The 24,819-nt window shown below is 33.4% G+C and overlaps 1 protein-coding gene across 1 annotated transcript; it reads right to left on the reverse strand.

The window, feature by feature from the left end:
- Positions 1-12,619: 12,619 nt before the first annotated feature.
- On the reverse strand, positions 12,620-23,832 carry LOC105088330 (amine sulfotransferase). The gene is made up of 6 exons (XM_010979144.3): positions 23,691-23,832; positions 21,657-21,865; positions 18,011-18,137; positions 17,050-17,144; positions 14,114-14,300; positions 12,620-12,741 (listed from the first exon to the last, which is right to left on the reverse strand). The coding sequence occupies exons 1-6, from the start codon at positions 23,830-23,832 to the stop codon at positions 12,620-12,622; spliced, it is 882 nt and encodes a 293-aa protein (XP_010977446.1).
- Positions 23,833-24,819: the final 987 nt, after the last annotated feature.

The raw sequence follows: 24,819 nt of genomic DNA on the forward strand, positions 1-24,819 counted from the left end.
TCCTGAGTGTGTGTGACTCTGTGTGTGAGGGAGACAGACAGAAACAGAGAGAGAGAGAGAGAGAGAGAGAGAGACAGAGGAAAAGAGTGGTAATCTTGAGATGCAGGTGACAGTAAGAATCCAGTGTGCAGAGGATCAGAGTCCAAGACTCATTTAGAGGGCAAAGTGTCTCATCTGTGCCAACCAAACTCGGGCAACTTTTAGACAATAAACAAGGAAGTCCTGATTTTTGCTCTTCCCTCTCAAAGGAATCTGCCAGATGATTAGGCAGAATGTTACCTTCAAAGAGATGGCAATGCAGAAAATTACCCTATATAAGTAGACAGTTCATGGGATACTGTTTTCTAATGATTAAAATTCAAATTAATCCTAAAACTATAGTGCCGTAATATAATCTCTATTTGATAATATACATGTGAATTCATAATTTTGCAATATTTAAGGTCATGATTATGACTATTCATTCATATTTCTGTCTCCAACATAAAGAAGGTATAGAGGATGGAACCATATCTAGCCTTGACTAAAAACTGTAAATTAAGATCTTTTATGTTAATTTGTTCTGGATCTCTCTCTTTTAGAATAAACCAATTAATATTTGATATAATTTCCAATTAACAACATGTTAATCATGAATTGTAACTTCATAGAAGAGCATAATATTTACCTCCACCCACCTACAATTTGGTGGGAGAAGCATAGAACTCTTTAATACATTGTTAAAACCTGTGAGCCTTTGCCCTCCCCAAAATACATGAGTATGCACGCACAAAATGTTGCATGTAATTTCTCCTGGTTCAGGGACTCCTTGAAGTCAAATTACTCCAGATTAGAACTCTTGGAATAGACTCAAAAAACAAAATGAAAGATAAGCTAGAATTATAAATTGAAGATTTTTTTGTAACTGGTGCAAGGGTTGAAGGGGAGATAGCATTTTTTCCCCCTTCATGGCTCTATTCTCTCCACCCTTGAGGCTGACATGATATGTGACAGAAGCTTTTTTCTCCAGAAGCCAGAGCAGGGTTGTAGGGCCAGGAAAAAGGAGAGATGTGGAACAGACTCAGTGCTTGCTTATCTCTGCACTTTAGTAGAGAAGAGCAACTGACAGGAACAACCTAAGAAAATGTCCATTATTATTCCTACTTCTTTTTCACCCCAAGACTCTATCTAGATGTTGACTCTAGTAATCCTAAAATTGCTTCTTTTTGTGTATAGAATAACCACCAAAGCTCTTAGCTAATTTACCTCCCAGCGTCTTTTTTTCTCTGTTTTTATTGAAATATAGTTGCTTTACAATATTATATTAGTTTCAGATGTAAAGCATAGTGATTCAATATTTTTATAGATATACTCCATTTAAAACATTTCAGACTAATGGCTATATTTCCCTGTGCTGTACAATATATCCTTGTTGCTTATTTATTTTATACATAGTAGTTTGTGTCTCTTAATCCCATACCCCATTCTGCCCCTCCCCCTTCCCTTTCCCCACTGGTAGCTGCTAGTTTGTTCTCTATATCTGTGGGCCTGTTTCTGTTTTGTTATGTACGTTCATTTGTTTTATTTTTTAGATTCCATGTATAGATGATAACATAAGAGTATTTGTCTTTCTCTGTCTGACTTATTTCACTAAGCATAATACTCTCTAGCTCCATCAATGCTGGTGCAAATGTCAGAATTTCATTCTTTTCTATGGCTGAGTGATATTCCATTGTATATGTGTATAGCATATCTTCTTTACCCATTCATCTGCTGATGGACACTGAGGTTGCTTCCGAATCTTGCTATTGTAAATAGTGCTGCTGTGAACTTAGGGTGCATGTATCTTTTCAAATTAGTGTTTTCCTTTCCTTCCACTAACTCATATTGGTATATAGGAAATAATATGACTTTGTATCTTAACCTTGTATCTTGCAACCTTGCTATGATGGCTTATTAGTTCCAGGAATTTTTTGTCGATTCTTTAATATTTTCTGTGTGGACAATCATGTCATCTGTGAACAAAGAAAGATTTCTCTCTTTCCAATCTCCCTTTCTGTATATTTTGTGGTTTCTAATAAAAGGGTAGATTATGGTGATGCTGTCAGAGCCCAAACAAATTACAGTTCATATTATCCCTGTTTATTTAGCACAGTTTAATAGATACCTACTCAGACTAATATTTAGAAGTGTGTTAGTTTTTCCTATTCATTATATGTCTGGGTATATAATCTAGTACCCATGGAAGACCACCAAACTCTTTTTTTTTTCACTTAAGTATGTTTTGTTTAGCCTGAGTAACATACCTGAGAGTATCTTCCTTCTCTTTTATGAATTGACAATAGTTTTTGTCCAGAAAATACACTCTTTTCTTTATTTTTAACAAATCTATGTTCTTTACCTACAACACTTCAAAAAGAATTTATTTTCTATGACATCCTTTTCTCTAGCAAATGCTATTGCTTTTTCAACAGTTACTTTTAATCTGGAGCCACAGCCTTGACCTCTCCCCACATCCAGTCCTTTTCTCAAGAGCCTTTCTTCACCTTCTCTGATAGAGCCAAATTTACCATGAAGCTCAAGAGACAAACTTCAGGGCCCCAGCCTTGTATAGGCCCCTTGCCATGCCCTTTACCTAATTTTGAGTTCATAAATTTGTACTCTTTTTCTTAAGAGACCCTCTCTGAATTACATAAGCTTTAGGTACCACAAAGCCTGGATCTGCCCTGTTCTTGTATAGGAATCAAGAGAAGTAAAAAGTAACCCAGTGGCCTTATTTAAACTGAGATTTAACTTTACAGATAAGCAGTCAAATTCTCTTGGGTGGCCAACTCTCCAGTGTTAGCTTGAGGTGGATGCAATTCATTTGTGGCTTAGTTAATTTTATGTGCAGTCTTCTATCGAGCCCTATTTCACAGTGAGGAATTAACACTTTTGAAAACACGTATGTGCTATGGCATTGACATAAAATACTTTATTTGACCCCTACTGAAACCCCAAACAGTGGAAATTATGGTTACCAACTCTGTCTCAAGAGTATTACAGTAATATGTCCAAAGTTATACAGCTGGAAAGTTTGCATCTGAGATTTAAAACCAGTTCTGTCTGACTCTTTATAAAGCTCATGGGGCCTCCACATAACACAGCTGTAGGACTCTTTTTGTTTTTCCTGAATCGATATTTGATTTTACCAAGATCATCCATAGAGTACAAAGTTAGAGATAAGTGTGAGGGGTAAGATACTCAGAAACTTTTCAAATAAATTACTTTGTAATATGAAATTAGACATAATGCACTGCAGTTTTCCATGTGCCACAAGATAAAATTATCAATGAGGACTATTTAAAAGAAATGTTCAGCTCTAAATAGGTGGTGGTGGCAACATTTTGTTCTATAGGATAAATTTTCTTCATACAATTAACATTGCTATTTCTCCTCTATATATACCCATGTGGAAAAATTGCTCAGGGGCTTTTGCAAGGGCCAGGAAAATGAAAATAGAGCAGGTCCTCTTTTAGCATCCTATTTGGTTAATGGTAAACTCAATGAACATTCTGGGGATGGATTTATAAAATTACGCCATAATTTTTCTAAGCATCTGCAAAATGACAGAATTCCTTAATCCTTAGGCATAGATTTTCACAGCTTCTGCCAAATGCCTTAAACTCGGTTCAGCCCCATCTGTGACTCTTCTGGCTGCAGTGGGGACTAGTCATCACAGTCCAGAAGGTCGCGGTAGGAGTAGCCCTGGCAGCCTAGATATGCTCTGTAGGCGATGATCAGGTGGTAAAACCCCGGGAGGAACACCAGGATGCCAACAGTCAGAACTGGAAAGGCGCGATTGGCACCCACTTTGCTGATGTAGCCCTTCCAGCAGGAGGCAGCCCGTGATAATGAGAAAAGCGCCAATCAAAAATAGTACAGTGGCTCCAGCAATGGCCTTATAAGGAAACTTAGTAGGGCTTTTCTTAAACTTTAATAAATGAGATCTCACAACACCAGGACATCTTTTCTATTTAAAGCTCGTTTCAGCAGGCAAAGATTCCTTCTGAAGGTTGTGTCCTCCGTCAGTGCTGGAGAGCTTCGAGTATTTCACTTTGCTGCTGGAGATCTCAGCAGCCGCGTTAATGCGAGCGGGCACCATAACCAGCAGGGTGGGCGGGGAGCTCGCCCGCTGCCAGGCGGTGGGCGGAGGCGTCAGAGCCAGTGCGCCCACCCAACGGCCGCCTGACCCGTGGTGGGTTGCCTCAGCCTCTGCTTCAAGGTCCTTTACCATCCAAATGTTTGATTTCCTTCCCTTTTCTGTGCTCTATGCCTACTTCTTACTAACCCGTGCCTCTTAGTAGTTTACAATTCATCTTAAAATTTATCACCTACTACATTCATAATCCCATTTAATGCAATTTAACCTCCTTTGGAATGTGCATTTTAAATTTAATCAGCGACTTCTGTTTTTTTAAATGTGTTCTTTTATATTTGGGATTACCTCATTACCCAAACTAGAATATAAATTTGTCTATGTAAGAATATTTGTTCAAAATTCCCTTCACCACAGAGAGCCTCGCAATGAGCCCTTGGCCTTTGGTAAACCCAGTGTTTGTTGGTTAAATTTACTACAAAATGCAAATATATAACTACTTAAGATAATTCTCCCTGTAACTATTTAAATTTAAATTATAATCTTACCTTTATTTATATAGTTTTTATAATGTGCATCTCTTCTTCCTAACATAGCTCAGAAATATAAAGTTGGATTTGTACATTTGACCCCAAAATCACACACCTAGGTAATATTAAAGCTGGGAATGAGTTTTATGTAGAGGATGTCCAAACAATTAAGAGCTAGAGGCAAGTCATTTGTAATGGAGTTGGGCTTTGACTTCATCCCAACTTACTGTGTTATATGCATATGACCACATTTGGTAGGAACCAGATGATAAAAATAGTGTCTCAGACCTCTAAGTTGTGGGCTGTTGAGATGAGACCTGTGCATTATGAAAGTGAAGAGCAGTCAAAAGAGATGTGTTTGAGAAAAGAGAGTTGAACTGAGGCAGGGAAGGGCATTCTTATTTTAAATAGGCCAATCTCAGAGATACTATGCACTTACAGTACTTATGAGAAAGGAAGAATTGTTATCCAATGAAGTAACTCCAGGATCTGACAGCCAATCACGTTTACCATCATTCTAAAGGCCTTGAATACCAGATCTATCTTTGTTTCCTTATAACATTTTTTTTTGCTTCTCTTTTATTGCAATAGCTGTATAATAACCTTGCCATTTGATACCTACTTTGGTTATTTTCCTCCTTGTGGAAAAACTTGAATTAAATGGCTGTATTACTGAATCATCAGACTTGGACATGGATATTCGTCCATGTATATTTGGTTCAACAGAATTAGATTGTTTACAATAGTTACCCCCTACCCTTGCATTAGTGAACCCCACATTCTAATATAGGCTAGAACACAAACTGTTCTGTGGGGAACAAGATCAGATAGAAACAATAGATCTTCCTTTGTCCAAGATTTCTAAGAAGTTGTCTGTTTAGTGAGATGCTTCCCATTTAGGAATACTTGTTATGAAGACCATAAGTGGTTCCATACATCAGCAACTGTGCCGGAATTATTTGGATTAAAAAAAATTTAACACTACTCTGTTAATACACATATACATTCTTCATTGTCTGCTGTTCACTTGAACATCCATTTATCATTTTAAAAATGATAGTGAGAATATTAGTAATTCCTTCTTTTTAAAATAAATAGTTGCATTACTGGACCCATGTGTTTATTCACTTCTATCACCACTTTCCTTTCATCCTGTAGTCCTTAGGTGATTTTCTGGGAACCTGCTCTCATATCTACCTTTTCTGTATTTTATCTATCCTTATCTGTATGCACACTAACCTCTGGCCACACCAAACTATTTGGTGATTCCCAAGAGCATCAATGCCCTCCTCATCTTGTGAGTTTTCATGCTTTCTACTCGTTTTCCCAGGAATAGTCTCCCTCCTTTGCCTAGTTACTTTTATACTCCTTCAAGAGATAAATCATTGAACAAATACTTTTTTCATTACTACTATGTATCAGGTGCTGTAAAGTAATAGAAATAGACAAAGTCCCTTTTTCTCATAGAGTATTTAGTCTTAGCATAAGAGTGGAGGGAGGCAAAGCATTAAATAAAATACACAAATAAATATAGAGTTATAGACTGCAGAAAATGTAATACCAAAAGGTAAATGAACCAATAACACTGTAACTGGGTGACCTACCCTAGGTTAAGAAATCAGGGAAAGCTTCTTGCAAGGAATACAGACCTGAGTAAAAGGCCTATTGTTCAGAGGGATTGTGGCTCTGTAGAAATTTAAAGGAGACAAAGTGTCTGTAGAAGAGAGAATGAAAATGACAACAGTATAGGATGAGACTGCAGTTAGAGGTAGGCCAGCCATAAAGGTACTTGAGGTGAGGGATACATGACTCTATATATCCATCCCACCAAAAGGATTGGCTTTTACCATGTGTGAATTTTAAAAGCTACCATGATGTCAAAGGAACCCAGGATGGAAGTTGACTTGTGACAAATGGATCTAACTGTATTCCAGATGTGTGAGTTGGGAAGAATGAATCTGATTTAAAGAACTTTAGCAGATACAAACTACTATATGTAAAATAGATAAACAACAAGGTCCTCCTGTATAGCACAGTGACTATAGTCAATATCTAGGAATAAAGTATAATGGAAAATAATATGAAAAAGTATATATGTGTGTGTGTGTGTGTATAGATATATATATCTGGTGTACAGCAAAGTGATTCAGTTATATCACTTTGCTGTATACCAGATAGTAACAAAACATTATAAATCAACTAAACTTTAACAATAAATAAATAAATAAAGGACTAAACATAAAAATAAAGAACTTTAGAAACGAATATTTGTCTATACACTCTAAGGCTAAAAACTAAAAGAATTAAATACCAACACTGTAATACAGTTGGTAAATTTCTTTCTCATAGAAGTATGATTTAGCAATTATTATGCTACTTATCACGTGTACTAGGGTTGAACAGATAAGCAAGTGGATTGTAGATATTGGTTCCTCACTGTAAGAGAAAGAAGGAACATTGGAATTCTTTGCACTATCTTTGAAAAAATTCTGTAGATCTCCTCATTTAAAAATAAAAGGTTTAAAAAATAGATCTTGATAACTATCTAGGATGAATTCTCCCGTTCTTCTTTAAGATTGTGTTCTATTTTATAATTTTTATTTGGAAATAGTTTGAGCCATAAGAACATGTAAAAATAATGGAGAGAATTGAGGTGCTCCCTCCACCACACTTCCCCAATAATAATATCCTACATAACCATAGTACTTTATCAAAAGCATGAAGTCGACATTAATACAATATTATTAACTCAAATATAGACATAATTAAGATTTCACCAGTTTTTACATGTACTCGTTTTGGGCAGTGTGCAGTAATTATACTTCTAGGACACTCTATCACGTGTAGATTCATGTAACTGTCAGCCCAATCAGGATACCAACTGTTCTGTCACCACAAAGAAATCCCTTGTTGTTGCCACTTAGTAGTCACAACCACCCCCAAATTTAACACCTGGATATCACTGATCTGTTCTCACAACCACCACCAACTTTAGCACCTGGATATCACTGATCTGTTCTCCATAATTTTGTCACTTTGAGAACATCATAAAAGTAGATTCATAAAGTATAAAACCTTTTGAGTTTGGCTTTCTGCACTTAGTATAACACCCTTGAAATCCATGGAAGTAATTATGCTTTGTTTGTCTTTTTATTCCTGAGTGAAATTCCATTGTATGGCTGTACTATAATTTATCTGTTCCCCTATTGAAGGACATTTGGGATATATCCAGTTCTGGGTTACATTATAAACATATGTAATAAAAATCTATATGCAAGTTTGTGTGTGAATATTAAGTTTTCATTCTCTAGTATAAATACCCAACAGTCGGATTGCTGAATCATATGTTAGTATATGTTTAACTTTATAAGAAATTTCCAAACTGTATTCCAAGTGGCTGTACCATTTTGTATATTACTCAGCAATGTCAGAGGGATCTGTTTGCTCCATATCATTGTCAGCACATGGTATTGTCAATATGTTGTAAAATCTGTTCAAATAAGTATGCAGTGATATCTCATAGTTGCTTTAATTTCCATCTCTCTGATGGCTAATGGTGGTACACAGCTTTTTTCAAGTGCTTATTTACTGTTCTTTTATCCTCTTTGATAAAGTGTCTTTCACCTCTTTCACCCATTTTCTAATTGGACTGTTTGTTTTCTTACTGTTGAGTTTAGAGAATTCATTTAATCTAGGTACAAGTTTTTTAATCAATTATGTGATTTGCAAAGATTTCCTTCCAGTGTATGGCTTTTCTTTCTTTTTTTTTGAAAATAAGCAACTTTAGTTAAATAAGAATATTCAGATCATACTATGTTAATTAAAAACCTTTTTACATCTCCTAACAAGGTCATTTGCAGTGCAAGAGTTTTTTTTCCTTAATTTTAATCAAGTTTATCATATCTTTTTTATGGATCATGCCTTTGATTTCATGACTAAGAACTCTTTGCCTAAGTCATGAATATTTTCTACATGTTTTCTTCCAAAGGTACTATATATTTATGTTTTATATTTATATCCACAATGCATTTGAATTAATTTTTATAAAGTATAGTGTTTGGTCAAATGTCAGTGTCATTGTTTTTGTCTATGAATGTTCAGTTATTACCACACCATTTGTTGAAAAATCTATTCTTCTTCATGTAATGGCCTTTGCCATTGTCAAAATTCAGCTGTACTTCTATAGCTCTTTATATGGAATCTCTATTCTGTTCCATTGATGTATGTGTATATTCTTCTGCCAATACCATGCTGTCTTAACTGTTGCTCTATAGTAAGTCTTAAAATTGAGAATAAGCTTTTCTATAGCTGCAAAAAATTCTGTTTGGATTTGCTAGGAATTTCACGAAACCTATACATGAATTTGGGGAGAACTGATATCTTTACTATGATTAATTGTACAATCAGTGAACATAGTATATTGCTCCATTTAATTTAGATTTTCTTGACTTCTACCATTACAAGTTTTTTAATCTGTCAGTATGTAGACTCTGTAAATGTTTTGTTAGATGTGCACCTAAGTATTTCTCCTTTTTTAAATCAGTTATTTATGGAATTATGTTTTAAATTTATTTGTTTCCAATTGTTCATTGCTAACATATAGAAATATGATTGAGTTTTGTGGGTTGAGAACCTATATTCTGCAACTTTGCAAAACTCACTTATTCTAGTTTGTTGCTGTTGTTGTTAATCCCTTGGAACTTTCTACATAGATCATCATGTCACTTGCAAACAGGGATGGTTTTGTTTTTCCTTTCCAATCTATATGCCTTTTCTTTTCTTTTCTTTTCTCGCTTTATTATCCTAGCTAGACTTTTCCAATACTATGCTGAATGAAACGGTGAAAATAGACCAAAGTCTCCAATTATTATTACAATGATTGCTGACTTATATTTGGATATATTTATCATGCATCGGAAGTAATCAGCACTATGTTACCTTGCTGAGTCTAGTTTGGCCCCAGAACCTACCAAATAGATGTGGTTTAAAGTGGCAATTATTTAATTGAGTTGTAGAATATTGTTTTAGAATCCTGAGGTTGCTGTGACAAAATTCCACTATGCAGATGGCTCAAAAAAAACAGAAATTTTGTCTCACCGTTCTGGAGACTTTAAATGCAAAATCAAGATGTCAACAGGGCCACACTTCCTCTGAAACCTGCAGGAGAGAATCTTTCCTTGACTCTTCTACATTCTCGCATTTATTGCAATATTGGCATTCTTTGGCTTAAAGATGCATTACTCCAAACTCAGCCTCTGTCATCACATGAGTATATTTACCCAGTGTCTATTTTCTCTTATGAGGACACAAAACTAATGCTGAGACTGAAACAGCACAAATTTTATTCAATGGCCAGAGAATGGAGAAGCAGGGACTTAATTCATAAATCAGCTACTCATGGGGAGGGGATGGTGATCAAGGCAAGATTTTAAAGGTGAGATTAATGAGGCAGAGTAGATTCTAGGATTCTCCAGCCATTTTCTGTCTCAGTGGATCTCCCAGCAGGGGCTCCCCAGGAAGAGGGTCTGAATGTATGGACCTTCTCTTCCCTACAGATTCCTCCCAGGGCACCAATCCTGACCTGAGGCCTTTATTTTTTTCCATCCTACCTGGTTATGTGGAGATCTTTCTTGCGTCTTTTGCTGTGTAAGAGGTCTTCTGTCAATTTCCTGTTAGTTTTCTGTGAGAAGTATTCCACATGTAGATGTATTTTTGATGTGTTGGGGGGGTGCTCCACATCTTCTTACTCCTCCATCTCGAGCCCCATCCCTCTAATACTCTCTTTTAATGTCCTTTTCAAGGACCTTAGCATCAATGATTACCTTCTAAAACATAGTTAGTAACAAATACTAATGTTGTAAAGATTTTTGGATAAATAAAGATGGATCCATCTGATACTTTAAAGACTGCACCACTCAGTTTCCCTCAATGGAATATTAATTTGAATTCAACACCAGCTTATGTTTGTTGTTGTTTGAACTGAAGTCAATTGGATATAGTGTACTACTACCACCCTTTGAACCAAAGCCAGTCTTCAGAGACGAGGGAGTGAAGAATGTATCCTTTGCATGAAGAAAACAGAGAAGAGACTATTCATCTCTAAGGCAAGACAGAGGGAAAAAAAAAGGTTGAAAAGATGTGTGTCTCTGACTGCTTCATACTTTTTGGTTCTAGTTGTTCAGGAAGTTCATAAAATTAATTTCTAGTGTTTGGTGAATCATTTTTATAAACCATCCTGTTTTGCATAAGCTGTTTAGATGTAGATTATTGTTATCTGCAACAAAGTGCTTGTCTAAGATGCAAGGAGAAAGAGTTTCAAATGAAGAAAAAACCCCAGATTCATGTTCTCCACAAAGGTGTAAATCGATTTTTTAACCTGTGCAATAAAAATAACCCAATATCATGGAAAGGGAAATGTATGTTAGTTAGAAAAAAGGAATACAGTGAAGGCAAAATTTTAGTTGTAAAGAATTCAATTAATTGAATAAGAGTTCAGAAGTTTTCAAAAATAAAATTATGAGATTATAGGATGTAACTATTTTAAGACTTTTGATTCTGTTTCAAAATTGCTATAAATAATATTTGAACTGAATGCCATTTCCACAACTTATATGAGAAAATGTGATTCATCTTACTCTCTCTAACAACGAGCATTCTCCAGTTTTTAAATTTTGCTTATTATAAATCAATGCTTTGACTTTTCTATGAACTGCAAGCTTTTTGTTTGCATGGTCTTATAAATGTTTTCATGTTTATGAATTAGTCACAAATGTTATTAATATATGACAAAATAAAGGAAAAAAATCACAAATTACACATACAGAGCCTGATGAATATTAATAAAGTGACTGCACCTATGGAATCAGCACTAAGATTAAAAACCAGAATATGCGCACAACCTCAAGAATTCTCTCAGTTGCCTGACGGGTTACTACACCACTCACCAAAGTAACCACTCTCCTTCTAAACCCATAGATCAAATTTACCTACTTTTAAACTTGTGTAATAACTCATGCAGTAAGTGTCTGCCTTTCTTTCCCAATAAGTAGCATATTTCTGAGATGCATGTACATTTCCCATGTAGTTGTAATTCATACATCCTTACTGATATGTATAGTGTTTCCATGTATGTGTGCCACAATTTACTTACTTACCTTACTGCACATGAACACTGAGTTCTTTCCATTTGTTGATTGTCATGGAAAGTGGTGCCTTGAAATGTTTGATTTTAAATTTACTAGACTTTTTCTTTCAATTTTATTCCACTGGTTTATGCTTCACAAGTTTCCCCCCATTTGGGAATTATGATCAGATTCACCTATATTCTTCTAGTTATTCAAAGAGACTTTATTTTAAATATTTAACTATTATACACAAAATTAGTTATTGACTCACTTATTATGGATACATATGGAATTAGTTAATGAGTTATATATTATAGATACAATTTTTTTTATTCAAGTAGTTACCTGATTGAACCATCAGATGATTTATCCACCTTTGAAACTTTGATCTTTAGTGTAAACATTGTGCTGTGGTAAATTATTTAACAGATTTTTCTGTTTCACGTGATTTCTCTATTTATTTGACATAAACATTGATATAAAACCAAATAATTAAAATTTAATTAGAAGAATGAAAGGATTTTAATGTTTGATTGATCCTAAATTTATTTGTAGATAAGAAAAAAATACACACTGCTGAAGACTTTCTCAAGATACTTACAACTCATATTACATCCTTTCTTTCTTTCACTTTACAGGATAACAATGTAGAGTATCTTCCAAATCATTTTAATTTTTGAAATTTCAAAATTTCATCAAACTCATGTCAATCAATCTAAGGAGTTTACTCATTTTGTTTATTAATAAAGTTTTATAATTAACATTTGTAAGAAAAACACAAATTAGTACACATATTAAAATATGCTCTCTAACTAATTGATTTTTATAAGATACTTTTTGCATTGGTTCTACTCCTCATTTGTATCCCAGATGAACTTCAAGGGAAAATCTTTCATTTTCCTATGGAATATTCTGTCAAATCTTTCATTTTGGTCCACAGTCAAGTGATGTTTCCAGTCTCCAATGGTACCTAGTGGGACAAGCACATAAATAACACCTGGGTAAGATGATGTCAGGGCAAATGTTTCCTCCAACACAATTTAATCTCATCTCCAAGCCAAGCTGAATATCTGTTAGTTCTCCATGGGGTTTTGATACCTTTCCTTATACAAGGGTGAGCTAAGAAACAAACTTAGGATGTAGCAACACAAATAATAGAGTTATAGTCTTGATCCTTATCTGTTAGACTTCTACCACCAATGCCCATTAAAGGATAACCTTCCTTTAAAAGGAAAAACCAAACTAAGATATATGTGGAAATTAAAATATTGAAATACATTTTACTAAACTCCAGGCACTGTATTTGACAAATTACATCTATCATGTAATATAATTTGTAACAACCGTTTAGGATAAGTATTTATTCTCAAAATTGAAAATATGAAACAAAGATTATTAAGTAATAAAGTCAAAATCACAGAGGGTGCCCAACTGTCATTGTTACAGTTTTACCTGATTGAAGTTTGAAACCAACATTAAGCCCATTTTAAAATAAAGATGAACAATTTAACATCTTCACCTATCAAATTCTTCATAATCTTAATTATTGGCAATTGGCACAGTTAGCAAGCTGTTATATACATGAGGAATGCTTTGTTTCTGATCTAGTTGAGCAATGAGAAAAGAAAGGTAATAATAAATGGGACAAAGAAGAACCAGTGATTTTTTAAAACTATCAGTATCTAAGCAATTTCAATAGATCTTTACATAACTAAATTAATCAGTGTCAATCATCATAATGTTAAGTTCTGAATACATTAGAGAATAAAAGATGTACCAGTTATGTTTTAGAATAATGTACATTAAAGGTTAAATTTAAAAATGTTGAGCTTAGGAACACAATCAAAATTTATTGCATGTTGCTGAATAACCATATTCATAGCAGATTGTATTAATGTGTTATAAATCTACTTGTTACAATAAAGAAATGTGTACATGAGTAAATAACAGTAATGCAAATGCCCTCTCTCACACCAAGATACGTTTTAACTTTGAGTATGTTCTAAGAGAAATACAGAAAAGTAAGAGTTGGAGCTCTCTTTGTCCTGTATATCTTTTGCTTTCAGATAAGATTTTACTAACAAATGTTGAAGTGTAAGGGACAAACTAGAAGGAACCTAACATTTAATCATCAGTTTCAAGTGTCAGGCCCTTTACTAAAGGACTGATCTGTTTCCTGATAACACTTTTCAGGGCCATTTTCAATTAAGAGTTTTGTTACTCTCTAGGGACCAAATAGCAATGCTTGGAGAGACATTTGGATGCACTTCTTAATTAGTGTTGGGGCCAACGGCTCGAGGAAACTCTCAACACTTCTGCTTCTTTAAACCGCTGAGCCTCACCTTTGCGCAGGAAATGTCCATCATTTGTTCTTGTCCCAATTTCATGTTTCAAAATTCCATCATAATTAGCTTGTGGGTTATACTTCATGTTCTGAAATGTAGCCTGATTCACAACAGCATCCAGATCCTCTTCACTCAGTTCTTTCTCAAGAAAATGGTTGATTTTAAGCACAGAACTTCTGAGATCCTAGAAGAATTGTGAGTATGAAAAAATGTTAAGCTAAAAGAAATGCAGGAGTTTCAGGCCACATCTTTATCACATTTTGGAAAACTAAAACTGATTGGACTTATTCTAAATCTAAAATAGGACAAGGATATATTCCTTTATTACTCCTTCTATGAAAATGAGTGCTCTTGTTGCCAGCTTTTTTAGAGCTTCCTACTGTTGGATTTTATGAGGTTAGCTCATCTTCATTTTTTTATTTAATCAAAAATTGTAGGATATCTTCTATGTTTCAGGAAATGTGCCAGGTGCTGGGGAATGTTAAGTGATCAATTACGTGATATTTGTCCTTGTTAAGTGTCCACAATTTCCTAATAAAAAGAATAATGACTAATTAAATACGATAAAAAAAGGAAAAAAAAAACAGGTATAGAAAGTTTCACTGGTGATTTGTAACAAACATTTAAATAATGTTTCTTTATGTAAGAATGTCTTCATCCTCTTCCAAAAACTTAAAGTGGAGGGAATACTTCCAGTTTCATTCAATAACACCAGCATTACCTTATACTCTAGAAAGGAAAACACTACAAGAAAAGGAAACTAAAAACCACTATCACTTTTAAAAGTAAGCTGCAAAATTGGTCAACAAGTTAGCAATAAAACAAATTCAGTCACATAGTGAAAGGATTATACACCGTGACAAAGCTGGATTTATTTCTGGCATGCAAAGATGATTGACATAATTAATGAAAATTAATGAATGAGATACCATGTTTGCAGATGAAGGAAAAGCAAATACATAACCGTCTCATTTGATGCAGGAAAAGCATTTGACAATATCCAACACTTTTCATGATAAAATAACACCCAACAAACTGAGAATAGACGGAAACTACCTCTGCATAAAAAGGCCATATATCAAATATATCAAAGACTCAAAGATTTTCCCCTAAGATCAGGAACTAGGCACAGATGCCCATCCTCATCCCTTTTATTCAGCATGGTACTGGAAGTTCTAGCCAAAACAATTAGGCAAGAAAAATAAATAAAAGGCATCCAAATTGGAAAAGATGTAAAATTATCTCTGTTCACAGACAACGTGATTTCATACATAGAAAACCATAAAGATCCCACAAAAAATCTGTTAGAACTAATAAACAAGTTGAGCAAATTTGCATGATACAAAACTAATATACAAAATCAGTTGTATTTCTATCCACTAACAGTGAACAATCCAAAAAGTCAATCAACAAAATAACTCCATCTGCAATTGCATCAAAAAGAATAAAATAATTAGGAATAAGCCTAACCTAGAAGGTGAAAGCTTTGTGTATTGAAACTACAAAATATTGCTAAAAATATTTTAAAAGACACAAATAATTGTAAAACCAATCTCATAATCTTCTCCTCTGAGATTCAGTGTTACCTAAACACCTTCATGAATGATCCCATTATCAACACAGATCTATGAACCAGAATAAAGGAAGCATCCTTAATACTTCTCTATCATTTTTCCCATATATGATCCCTTTCCTTTTGACCTTAAACATATGTCTTAATATGCTACCTTCTCACCATTCTCAAAGATACCACTCTAATCCAAAGCGTCATTAATTTTCAGTCTGTTACCACACTGGTATCTAACTAGTTTGCCTATATTCACTACTATCATTTTCAATCCACAGATGGGAATATTTTCTGAAAATTGTAATTGTACCACTGATTTCCTTCTTACTGCTCTTAGGATGAAAGAAATCACCACCGTTTATTAAATAAATGTATAATAAAAGTCTACAGACCTTGAACACTCTGGCTCGTATATACCTCTCTCTCTTAATCTTTTAATACTTTGCCTTACCTTTCTTCTTGCTTCATTCTTCAAAGATGTCATGCACTTTAACCTCTCAGGAAATTGCACATTCTTTTTCCTTGCATTAGAATTTTCTTTTTGCTCTCTCCTTTTCTTAATTCATTAGCTTGCAGATTTCACATTACTTTTTTCAGAAAACATTGCCTATCAACTTTGATAGTACCAGATCCTCTTATTCCACCTAATCATATCATATCTGCAGTTTTTCTTAATAATACTTATCATAGTTTTAATTGTATATACTTGCTTGGGAACACCTGTCTTCCTTGCTAGATGATGAGATCTATGAATTAAAGGTTCAGTCCTCTTTTTCTCATAATTTAGTGCCTGTCACATATTAGGCATTCAATAATTTTTGAAGAAATAAGTGAATAAATTCCATCTTAGGGAATGAACATGTCAATCAGAGATTACAAAATAGTGCAATTTAATGTGTTTTGTGGTTTATGCAACATTTTAAGACAGCTTTAACTGGATGACAAAGAGTAAACATTATGTGATTTCACAGGAAAGCTAGGTTTCAAGATTTTCTTTCAAAAATAAGACTAACTTGCAACCTAGGACACACATTCACCTCTGCTAATTAGCCACATCTTAGTGGTGTCTCATCCCCGTGGTCCCCAGTGCCCTTTCTCTCTTAAACTATGGGTGTTCTACACAACTGAGTTTGCCTTTATTACTACATGAGAAGGAATCACCAATGATGAGTGTGTACTGTGAGAAGAGAGCCCTGAGGAAGACAAGTAATGAATGGATTGGCAAAAAAAAAAAAAACCCAGCCCCACAAAAGCAGCCTGAAATGTAGTTAAGTACAAAGAGAACTAGGAGAATGTGGTTCATTGAAACCAAGATAAGAAAAGTTTTCAAAAAAGTAATGAAAAATTAATAACCTTCTTCTCTTACCTTGTTCATCTCCTCATACATCAAGAACAGAATATTGAAGTCGTGTCTGTGCTCATACCAGCCTCTGACATGATCAAACCAAAGGCTTCCTACCACTGTGGAAAATGAATAAATAATAAGGTAAAGATGTTGCATTTATAATATAGCAAACTATAGTATGGTTTTTCTGCTTGAAGATCATCAGAAAGCAAATTAAGCTCCAAACCACTGGACATCTATAGTATCTTTAAAAACTGGTCTTGTGGGAAACAATTAAACTATTTTGATAGAAACTTACCTTTGAGAGTTACTCTATGTCTGTAGGAAAGCAGTGATACAGAGCAGAGAATCCCAAAGGACTAATTTTGAAGACTTCTTTAAGGTTAGCCACTTACTTTTCCTACTTCTTCCTCCTGAAGACATGTCTTTATTTCTCCTATTATTGTCTATTTAAAGATCTGTGGATAACAACTTTATTTACCTACAACAAGACAGTCCTGAATATAAACTTCTAAGTGTGTGAGAGCCCTGATTCCACATTCCACAAGCCTCTTGCATCGGTCTATCCTTCTCAGTGTTAGAATGAGACTTCCACAGTTGTCTTACAAGGCCTACCCCAGAGCTATGATAAAAACTACACCCACCTAGATAATTAGCTACCCTGGACCCCATGTATCTAGTTTTGGATCTAGCTAAGTTAAATTGCTAGACCTTTTGTGGTTCTTTTATTCTCCTGCCAAAATTTTTCTTAGACAGTATGCTTTTGCAACCTTGACAATCCCCAGAGTTGTCCTGGTGAAAAAAAAAAAAGCCATTGGGTGGCAGATTAAGTAGACAGACAACAGCGACCACTTGTGTGCATTCCACCTTCTATGATTACCCTTCTCCATCTCCATAAAATATCTTCCCTGGGTTTGAGAATTTGGCTAAATGGCAACGTTGACTTATAAACATTTTGCTTGACAAATAAATTCATAGTTACCTTTTCCTTCTAGAAACCTTTCCATGAATTGCTCCATGTTATCTGAAGCTTCTAATGTAACCAAGTAATTTGAAAAATGAAAGTATGAGGTCAAAACATCCTTGGGGTTTCTGTAGATATAAATTATCTGCAGGGAAAATAATGAAACAATTTGAACAATTCTTGTTTATCCTTACAGTTTTTAAAATACCAACTTAGTATTTCATTATATGAATGAAAATATTTTTTAATCCAGGTTGCTACTCATGGAAACTAAGTTGTTCCCAAGTTTTTGCTATCAAAAAGACTGCTGCATTCTATGTCTACGAGTCTATTTCTGTTTTGTATTTATGCTTTGTTTGTGGGTTTTTTTGTTTTTTTTTTTTTAGATTCCACATATGAGTGATCTCATATGGTATTTTTCTTTCTCTTTCTGGCTTTCTTCACTTAGAATGACATTCTCCAGAAGCATCCATGTTGATGCAAATGGTGTTATGTTGTCGTTGTCAAGGGGGTGGAGGGTGGGAAGGGATAGACTGGGATTTCAAAATTGTAGAATAGATAAACAAGATTATACTGTATAGCACAGGGAAATATATACAAGATCTAATGGTAGCTCATGGAGAAAAAAATATGACAATGAAAATATGTATGTTCATGTATAACTGAAAAATTGTGCTCTACACTGGAATTTGATACAACATTGCAAAATGATTATAAATCAATAAAAAAAAGTTAAAAAAAAAAAGAGAGATAACCTAAAAAAAAAAGACTGCTGCAATAAATAACTTTATTCTTATGACTTTTCACTTGTGGAAGCATTTAGAACTGATTGCTAAAAGTGAAATTGTTTAATGTAAATTGATTAAATTTGAAAATTACCTACATAGAAGATGTTTACCTCTTGTGAGCAGTAACTGATGTTTGATATCCAGACAAACTAGCATTGGAGATCAGTGAAAAAAGGAAAACCTATTTAACAGTCCATATAGAAAATAAATAATAGTCCATATAGGAAAAAAAAAAGGGGAATAAAATGTATTTTTACCTCACACATATATAAAAGCACATATACGAATGGATTAACAATTTACATTTGAAAGCAAAACTTTGACACCCAAAAAAATAAAGACTATATTTCTGGTCTTCGGTAAAAAAAACTACATACTAAATAAGAAAAACATTCTTATATAGAAATACATAAAAATGTATCAGTTGGAGTTCATTAAAATTAACAATGCTCTTAGTTAAACTATACCATATTATTACAAAAATCAAGAAAATATGAGGTGCAACACAGATACCAATAATAGATTAGTATCTAGAATTTTATATATATGTATGTACACACATATATATTTGTAACATACAACAAATCACTAAGAAAAAGACAAACAACATAATAACTTTTGCCAAAAAATTGGCAAAGGTTACAATTATTTCATTGAATAAGAAATAATTAAGGACAATAAACATATCAGAAATGGCTTAATTTCATCATTGATTAAATAAATGTAAACTAAGATCAAGTTAGGATAGCATTTTATAATAACCAAATTGATAAAAATTAAGAAGTTTGATTGGAAAAATTACTAAGAGAAAAATAGAAATTCATACACTACTGGTTTCAGCATTTATGCTGCAATTGCTTGGTTTAAAAAAAATTGCATAATCATATATAGTTGAATGTTTTTGTACTTTGTGTCTTTGGAATTCTATTCTTGGGTGTAAACTCTAGGGAAGTTCGTGCTCATGTACACTAGGGAACATAATTATGTTCAGAGCAGCATGTGTTATGATAACAAAATATTGGAATAGCCTAAGTATTCAATGAGGGGAAAGTATAGATCTTGTAGAATTACATAACATGCAAAATTATACAGTAGTCAAAAGTAACACTGAAAATCAAGAACGAGAAAAGGCATGTGTCAAAACCTCAGGGAAAGAGAAAACAAGCAATAATATATAGTTAAGTAGAATTTAAAGCCAAATGATTCGCTAGGACAACATATAATTTGTTTGCAATGACCAGCAGTATAGGAGACTATATACTGAATTACTTAATAGAAAAATGTAAATAGCACAAATTCTAGAAAGTCTGTAAAGATTTCAATTTAGCAACAACCATAATGAGAGATTTACACAGTTATCTTTAGACATTAGTATAAAATGATTAACATAATTAATTTACAACATTATTTAACCAAATTTATTTTATATATGTTTTTGTTAGTGTCCCAAGTAGAGAATATACATCATTTTTTATTGTAGTTATGAAATGTATTGAAAAATTGATCATGTAATTGGCCATAAAACTTCTTAATGAATTTCAAAAATTAGAACTCTTACTGTATCCTTACCTAGTGATAATTTCATAATAAGAATAATCAACATGGAAAAAAATTTTTAATTTTATAAACATTTAAAAATATTTTATTTGGAAATAAAAATTATTCAGAATAATTTGGGCCAAGCAGCAAATTAAAACTGAAAAGATAGTTTATATATTTATATACTAACAACATTATTCTCATAGCAATAGTGAAAAAGACAGTAATCATTTTAAAATGTCAATATTATAGAAATAAATATTGGACATCGATCATTATAGCACTTAATTAAATATGACAAAAATATATTCAAACAAAATATGAGGAAATATTAATTAAAATAAGAGGAGAAATCACTAAAGTAAAAAATCATTAAATTATTTTTTAAAATAAACTAGTTTTTTGAACCCCCCCAAAATGATAAAAAACTGTTGATATCCTGAAAAATGTACAAAGGAAAGGATACACAGTTTTTCATCACTACCAATAAATGAAAAAGACATAATCACAGAATTCAATATCTTGTAGTAACTTATGGTTAAAAAGAATATGAAAATGAATATATGTATGTTCCTATATGACTGGAGTATTGTGCTGTACACCAGAGACTGACACAACATTGTAAACTGACTATACTTCAATAACAATATATTAAGAAAAGCAGTAGGGAAAGACTAAGTAATTACATCATATTTGAGTCAATTAGCCAACCCCCTTAACAAATATCATACAATGGTCATATTCAAGTCACCTGCAGTATTAGATATAATGTATAATTAAGTGTAAAAAATAAAGATTCAAAGTTATTTAGAAAAAACCTGAAAGTATTTGCACAATCTTTCTGGCTGGGAAGTGTTTATATAGCAAGACTCAAGAGCAAGAAACTATGAAGGAAAGATTGATTTGTTGGTTACATGAAATGGAAACATTCAACAAGTTTTAAAGGTAAACTATTAATTGGGACGATATTTGCAATAAAAAAGTGAGAAAATCTATAAGAATTTTTATTGCAATATAGTTTGTACATTTTCTATAACTTACCTGTTCATCATTACACGATCAATATATATAGCCATACAATAAAATCCTACTAAATCATTAAAAAGAATGGAATTTTAAGTGGTGACAAAATAATTTTTGCTATACATCATATAATTACACTGCAAACAATGTGTGTGAGATCCCAATTCATGTATATACTTATAATTTCATAATACTTTTAATGTGTAAAGTAGGATCAGAAAAATTATAATAAACACATTTGAAAGGATATGGATGAATGGGACTGGAGAGCAGTATTTACAGAAATCATTTTTGTTTGTATTTCTGTGACATACTTTAGCCTTTTTGTTCTTGAGATCTTTTGGTGCTAAATAATATGGGATGTGAGAACTGAAGAGGCGAGGAGATGGTCTCTTGAGATAGTCCATCTTGTGCATATTGTATTCCAGGAAGGGGACTCTGTCAATTGTTTCCACAGTTTCAGCTCTGTTACGATGACCCTCAAAATAAATTGAGCTTAATATCTGCTGAGTCCATATGGTACCTGTAAAAATAAATAATCTTGTTTTCAACCCTAAATTAATTTTTAAAAATATATGTCAATTATCATGCCACACATCTCAAAATATTTGGAGATTTTTATTTCTTTTTACCACCCTGAAGGTGCCAATAAACTTGTCCAAAATTTTTGTTTGTATGTATTTTGCGTTAAAATTAGTAAACATGAAATCAAGGACTCAGTTTTTTTTACTCTGAAGAGCTGTGGTGTTTCACAGTAGTAGTGATTGAGATTAACCTTTCAACTCCTTTTCTCTCCTGTATTTCAAGTAAAGTCTGTTTTCACAATTTCCTCTGACCACCTCTGTTTCTCCTTCCTTAGTTACTTTTCTGAGAATTTTGTCTTTTAGAATTATAGACAAATTAAGAGCTCAAGTCCTCTTTCACTTTTTTTTTGTTAACTTATTGTGTAGTATAGGTCTTCCCATACAATGTTGCATAACAGAGGTAGGCATTCTTGTCTCGTTCCTAATTTTAAATGTAATATTTTAACTGTGTCACTGTTGCACATGATATTTGTTGGTAGTTTTGGGTACATTCTGTTTATCAAGTTAAGGAAATTCCCTTTTCTCCTTAGTTTGCTAATGATTTCTATTATGAAAAGCTGCTGAATGTTATTGAATGCTTGTTCCTAACTATTGAGATGATATGATAGGCTTTCTCTTATACTCCAGTAATATGGTTGAACTACATTAATAAATCTTTAAACAAATCTTGACTCTTGAAATAAACCCACCCTAGTCATAGAGTATTTTTTAAACATTGCTTGATTTATTTTGATTTAGAATTTTTGCATCTATATTCATGAATACTATCAATGCCCTGAGAGGACGTGAAATGTCAAAATCTTGCAAATGTCACTACTAAACTGACTTATCTACATGACAGATTTGATACAGTTTTTAGTGAATTCTGGGGAAACTCACTAATCTCTCCCAAGTTGAGCAAGAACCCAGCAGACGGGGCTGAGGATTGGTGAGTGTTTTCCAAATACTTGGGCAAAATTAAGGGTAAAGGAAAAACTGTTTTATGGACTACAGTGCTTGAACTCAAACTAAGCAAACTGAGATGCCACTGACAACTAAGGGAGAAAAAAAAAAATGAGATATGTTGATAAGTCTGGCAGAGGGGAAGAATCTAAGGGTAAAGGAATGTGTTACTAATTTCGGGAAAGTAAATAAGGTCACGGATTTCAAAGTAGATGGTAAAGGGAAAAACTGGAGCACTTTCATAAAAATCAGAAATAATTGTATTTCTATTAAAGACTTAGATTCCAGTGTATCTTTGAGACAGTTATCCACTCCGTACAATATTGCCTCAATACACCAGTCATCTTATGTTCTAAAAAGCGTTAATATAAAAAATAAGTTGATTTGGGAATGTCATGTTGAGAGCAATTTGTTTTCATCAAATTTATTTTATTATTATATGGAAATACAAAGCAATTAGAATACTTAGAAGTCATATTCTGAATTAGTTCTGGCTGAGATATGCTGCTAACAAAAATCCTACTGAGTTTTTAAATATATTTTCTTTCATTCTCAGACCAAGTCTATAGGTCAGCATTTACCAAATATTTCTTATTGACTCAGTATTTGGTTTCTTCATAACTGCTAACAGAAATGACAATATAAGCATTTCAAATGACTTTATATCATAGATTTGAGATTTATTTAACCTCTCTTCTGATCCTCAAAGGTTGACTAATAATAGGCTGGGCTGCTGTCAGTGTCTGGAAAGAGGCACACTGTACACATGTATGACAAGATCAGCGTGAAGAATAAAACAGGTGGCCCACTCCTCAGACTTACCAGATTTTGGATATGTAATTATGAAGACATCATCATCTCTAATTTCAAAGTCATCTAGATGCTCCAGAAAATCAACATCAGCCAAAGAACCTTCAAAGTAATAGCCTTTATATTTCAATAATTTTACATCTGTGTTGTCCATAATTATTACCTACAAGTAAAAACAAATATAACACTTTACAAGTTCTTGGTATTTTACAATAAGGACTAAGACTTCCTGAGTGTTCAGTATGTGCCAAGCACCGTGTAAATGTCATATGTTTATCAATTCATTTACCATACTAACCACCTAACGTGTTACATCATTTAATCTTCCTATTACCCAATGTGTCTAGAGGTACTGTTATCACCATTGTTTAAAGATGAGGAAATTTAGGGACAAGATGTTCAGCAAACTGTTAAAGATTTCCCAACTAGCAGAGCTGTAAGATTTGATGCCAGACTATGTGGCCAGAGTCCATGATTTTAAACTCTTTTCCACAGTTTCTTATATTTTATATTTTTGATCTATACATTGTAGATGACTTCATTAGTGTCTTCTTTTCTCTTTTCTCTCGTTTTTAGATTCCACATATGATTGATATCATATGGTATTTTTCTTTCTCTTTCTGGTTTACTTCACTTAGAATGACAATCTCTGAGTCCATCCATGTTGCTGCAAATGGCATTATTTTATTCTTTTTTTATCCCTGAGTAGTATTCTATTGTATAAATATACCATAATTTCTTTACCTAGTCACTGTCGATGGACATTTAGGTTGCTTCCATATCTTGGCTACTGTATATAGTGTTGCTATGAACATCAGGGTACATGTGCTTTTTTGAATTAGAATTTCCTCCAGATAAATGCCCAGGAGTGGGACTGCTGGGTCATATGGTAAGTCTACTTATTGTTTTTTGAGGAATTTCCATACTGTCTTCCACAATGGCTGCACCAAATTACATTCCCACCAGCAGTGTAGGAGGGTCCCCTTTTCTCCATACCCTCTCCAGCACTTATTTGTGGGCTTTTTAATGATGGCCATTCTTACTGAGGTATCTACAATGAGTGATACCTCATTTTAGTTTTGATCTGCAGAGGAATTTATTCCTAAACGTTAAATGGATGAGGGAATCCCAGAAGTTCTAA

This window comes from Camelus dromedarius, chromosome 6 (genome assembly GCF_036321535.1).
Source record: "Camelus dromedarius isolate mCamDro1 chromosome 6, mCamDro1.pat, whole genome shotgun sequence".
Taxonomy (NCBI): domain Eukaryota; kingdom Metazoa; phylum Chordata; class Mammalia; order Artiodactyla; family Camelidae; genus Camelus; species Camelus dromedarius.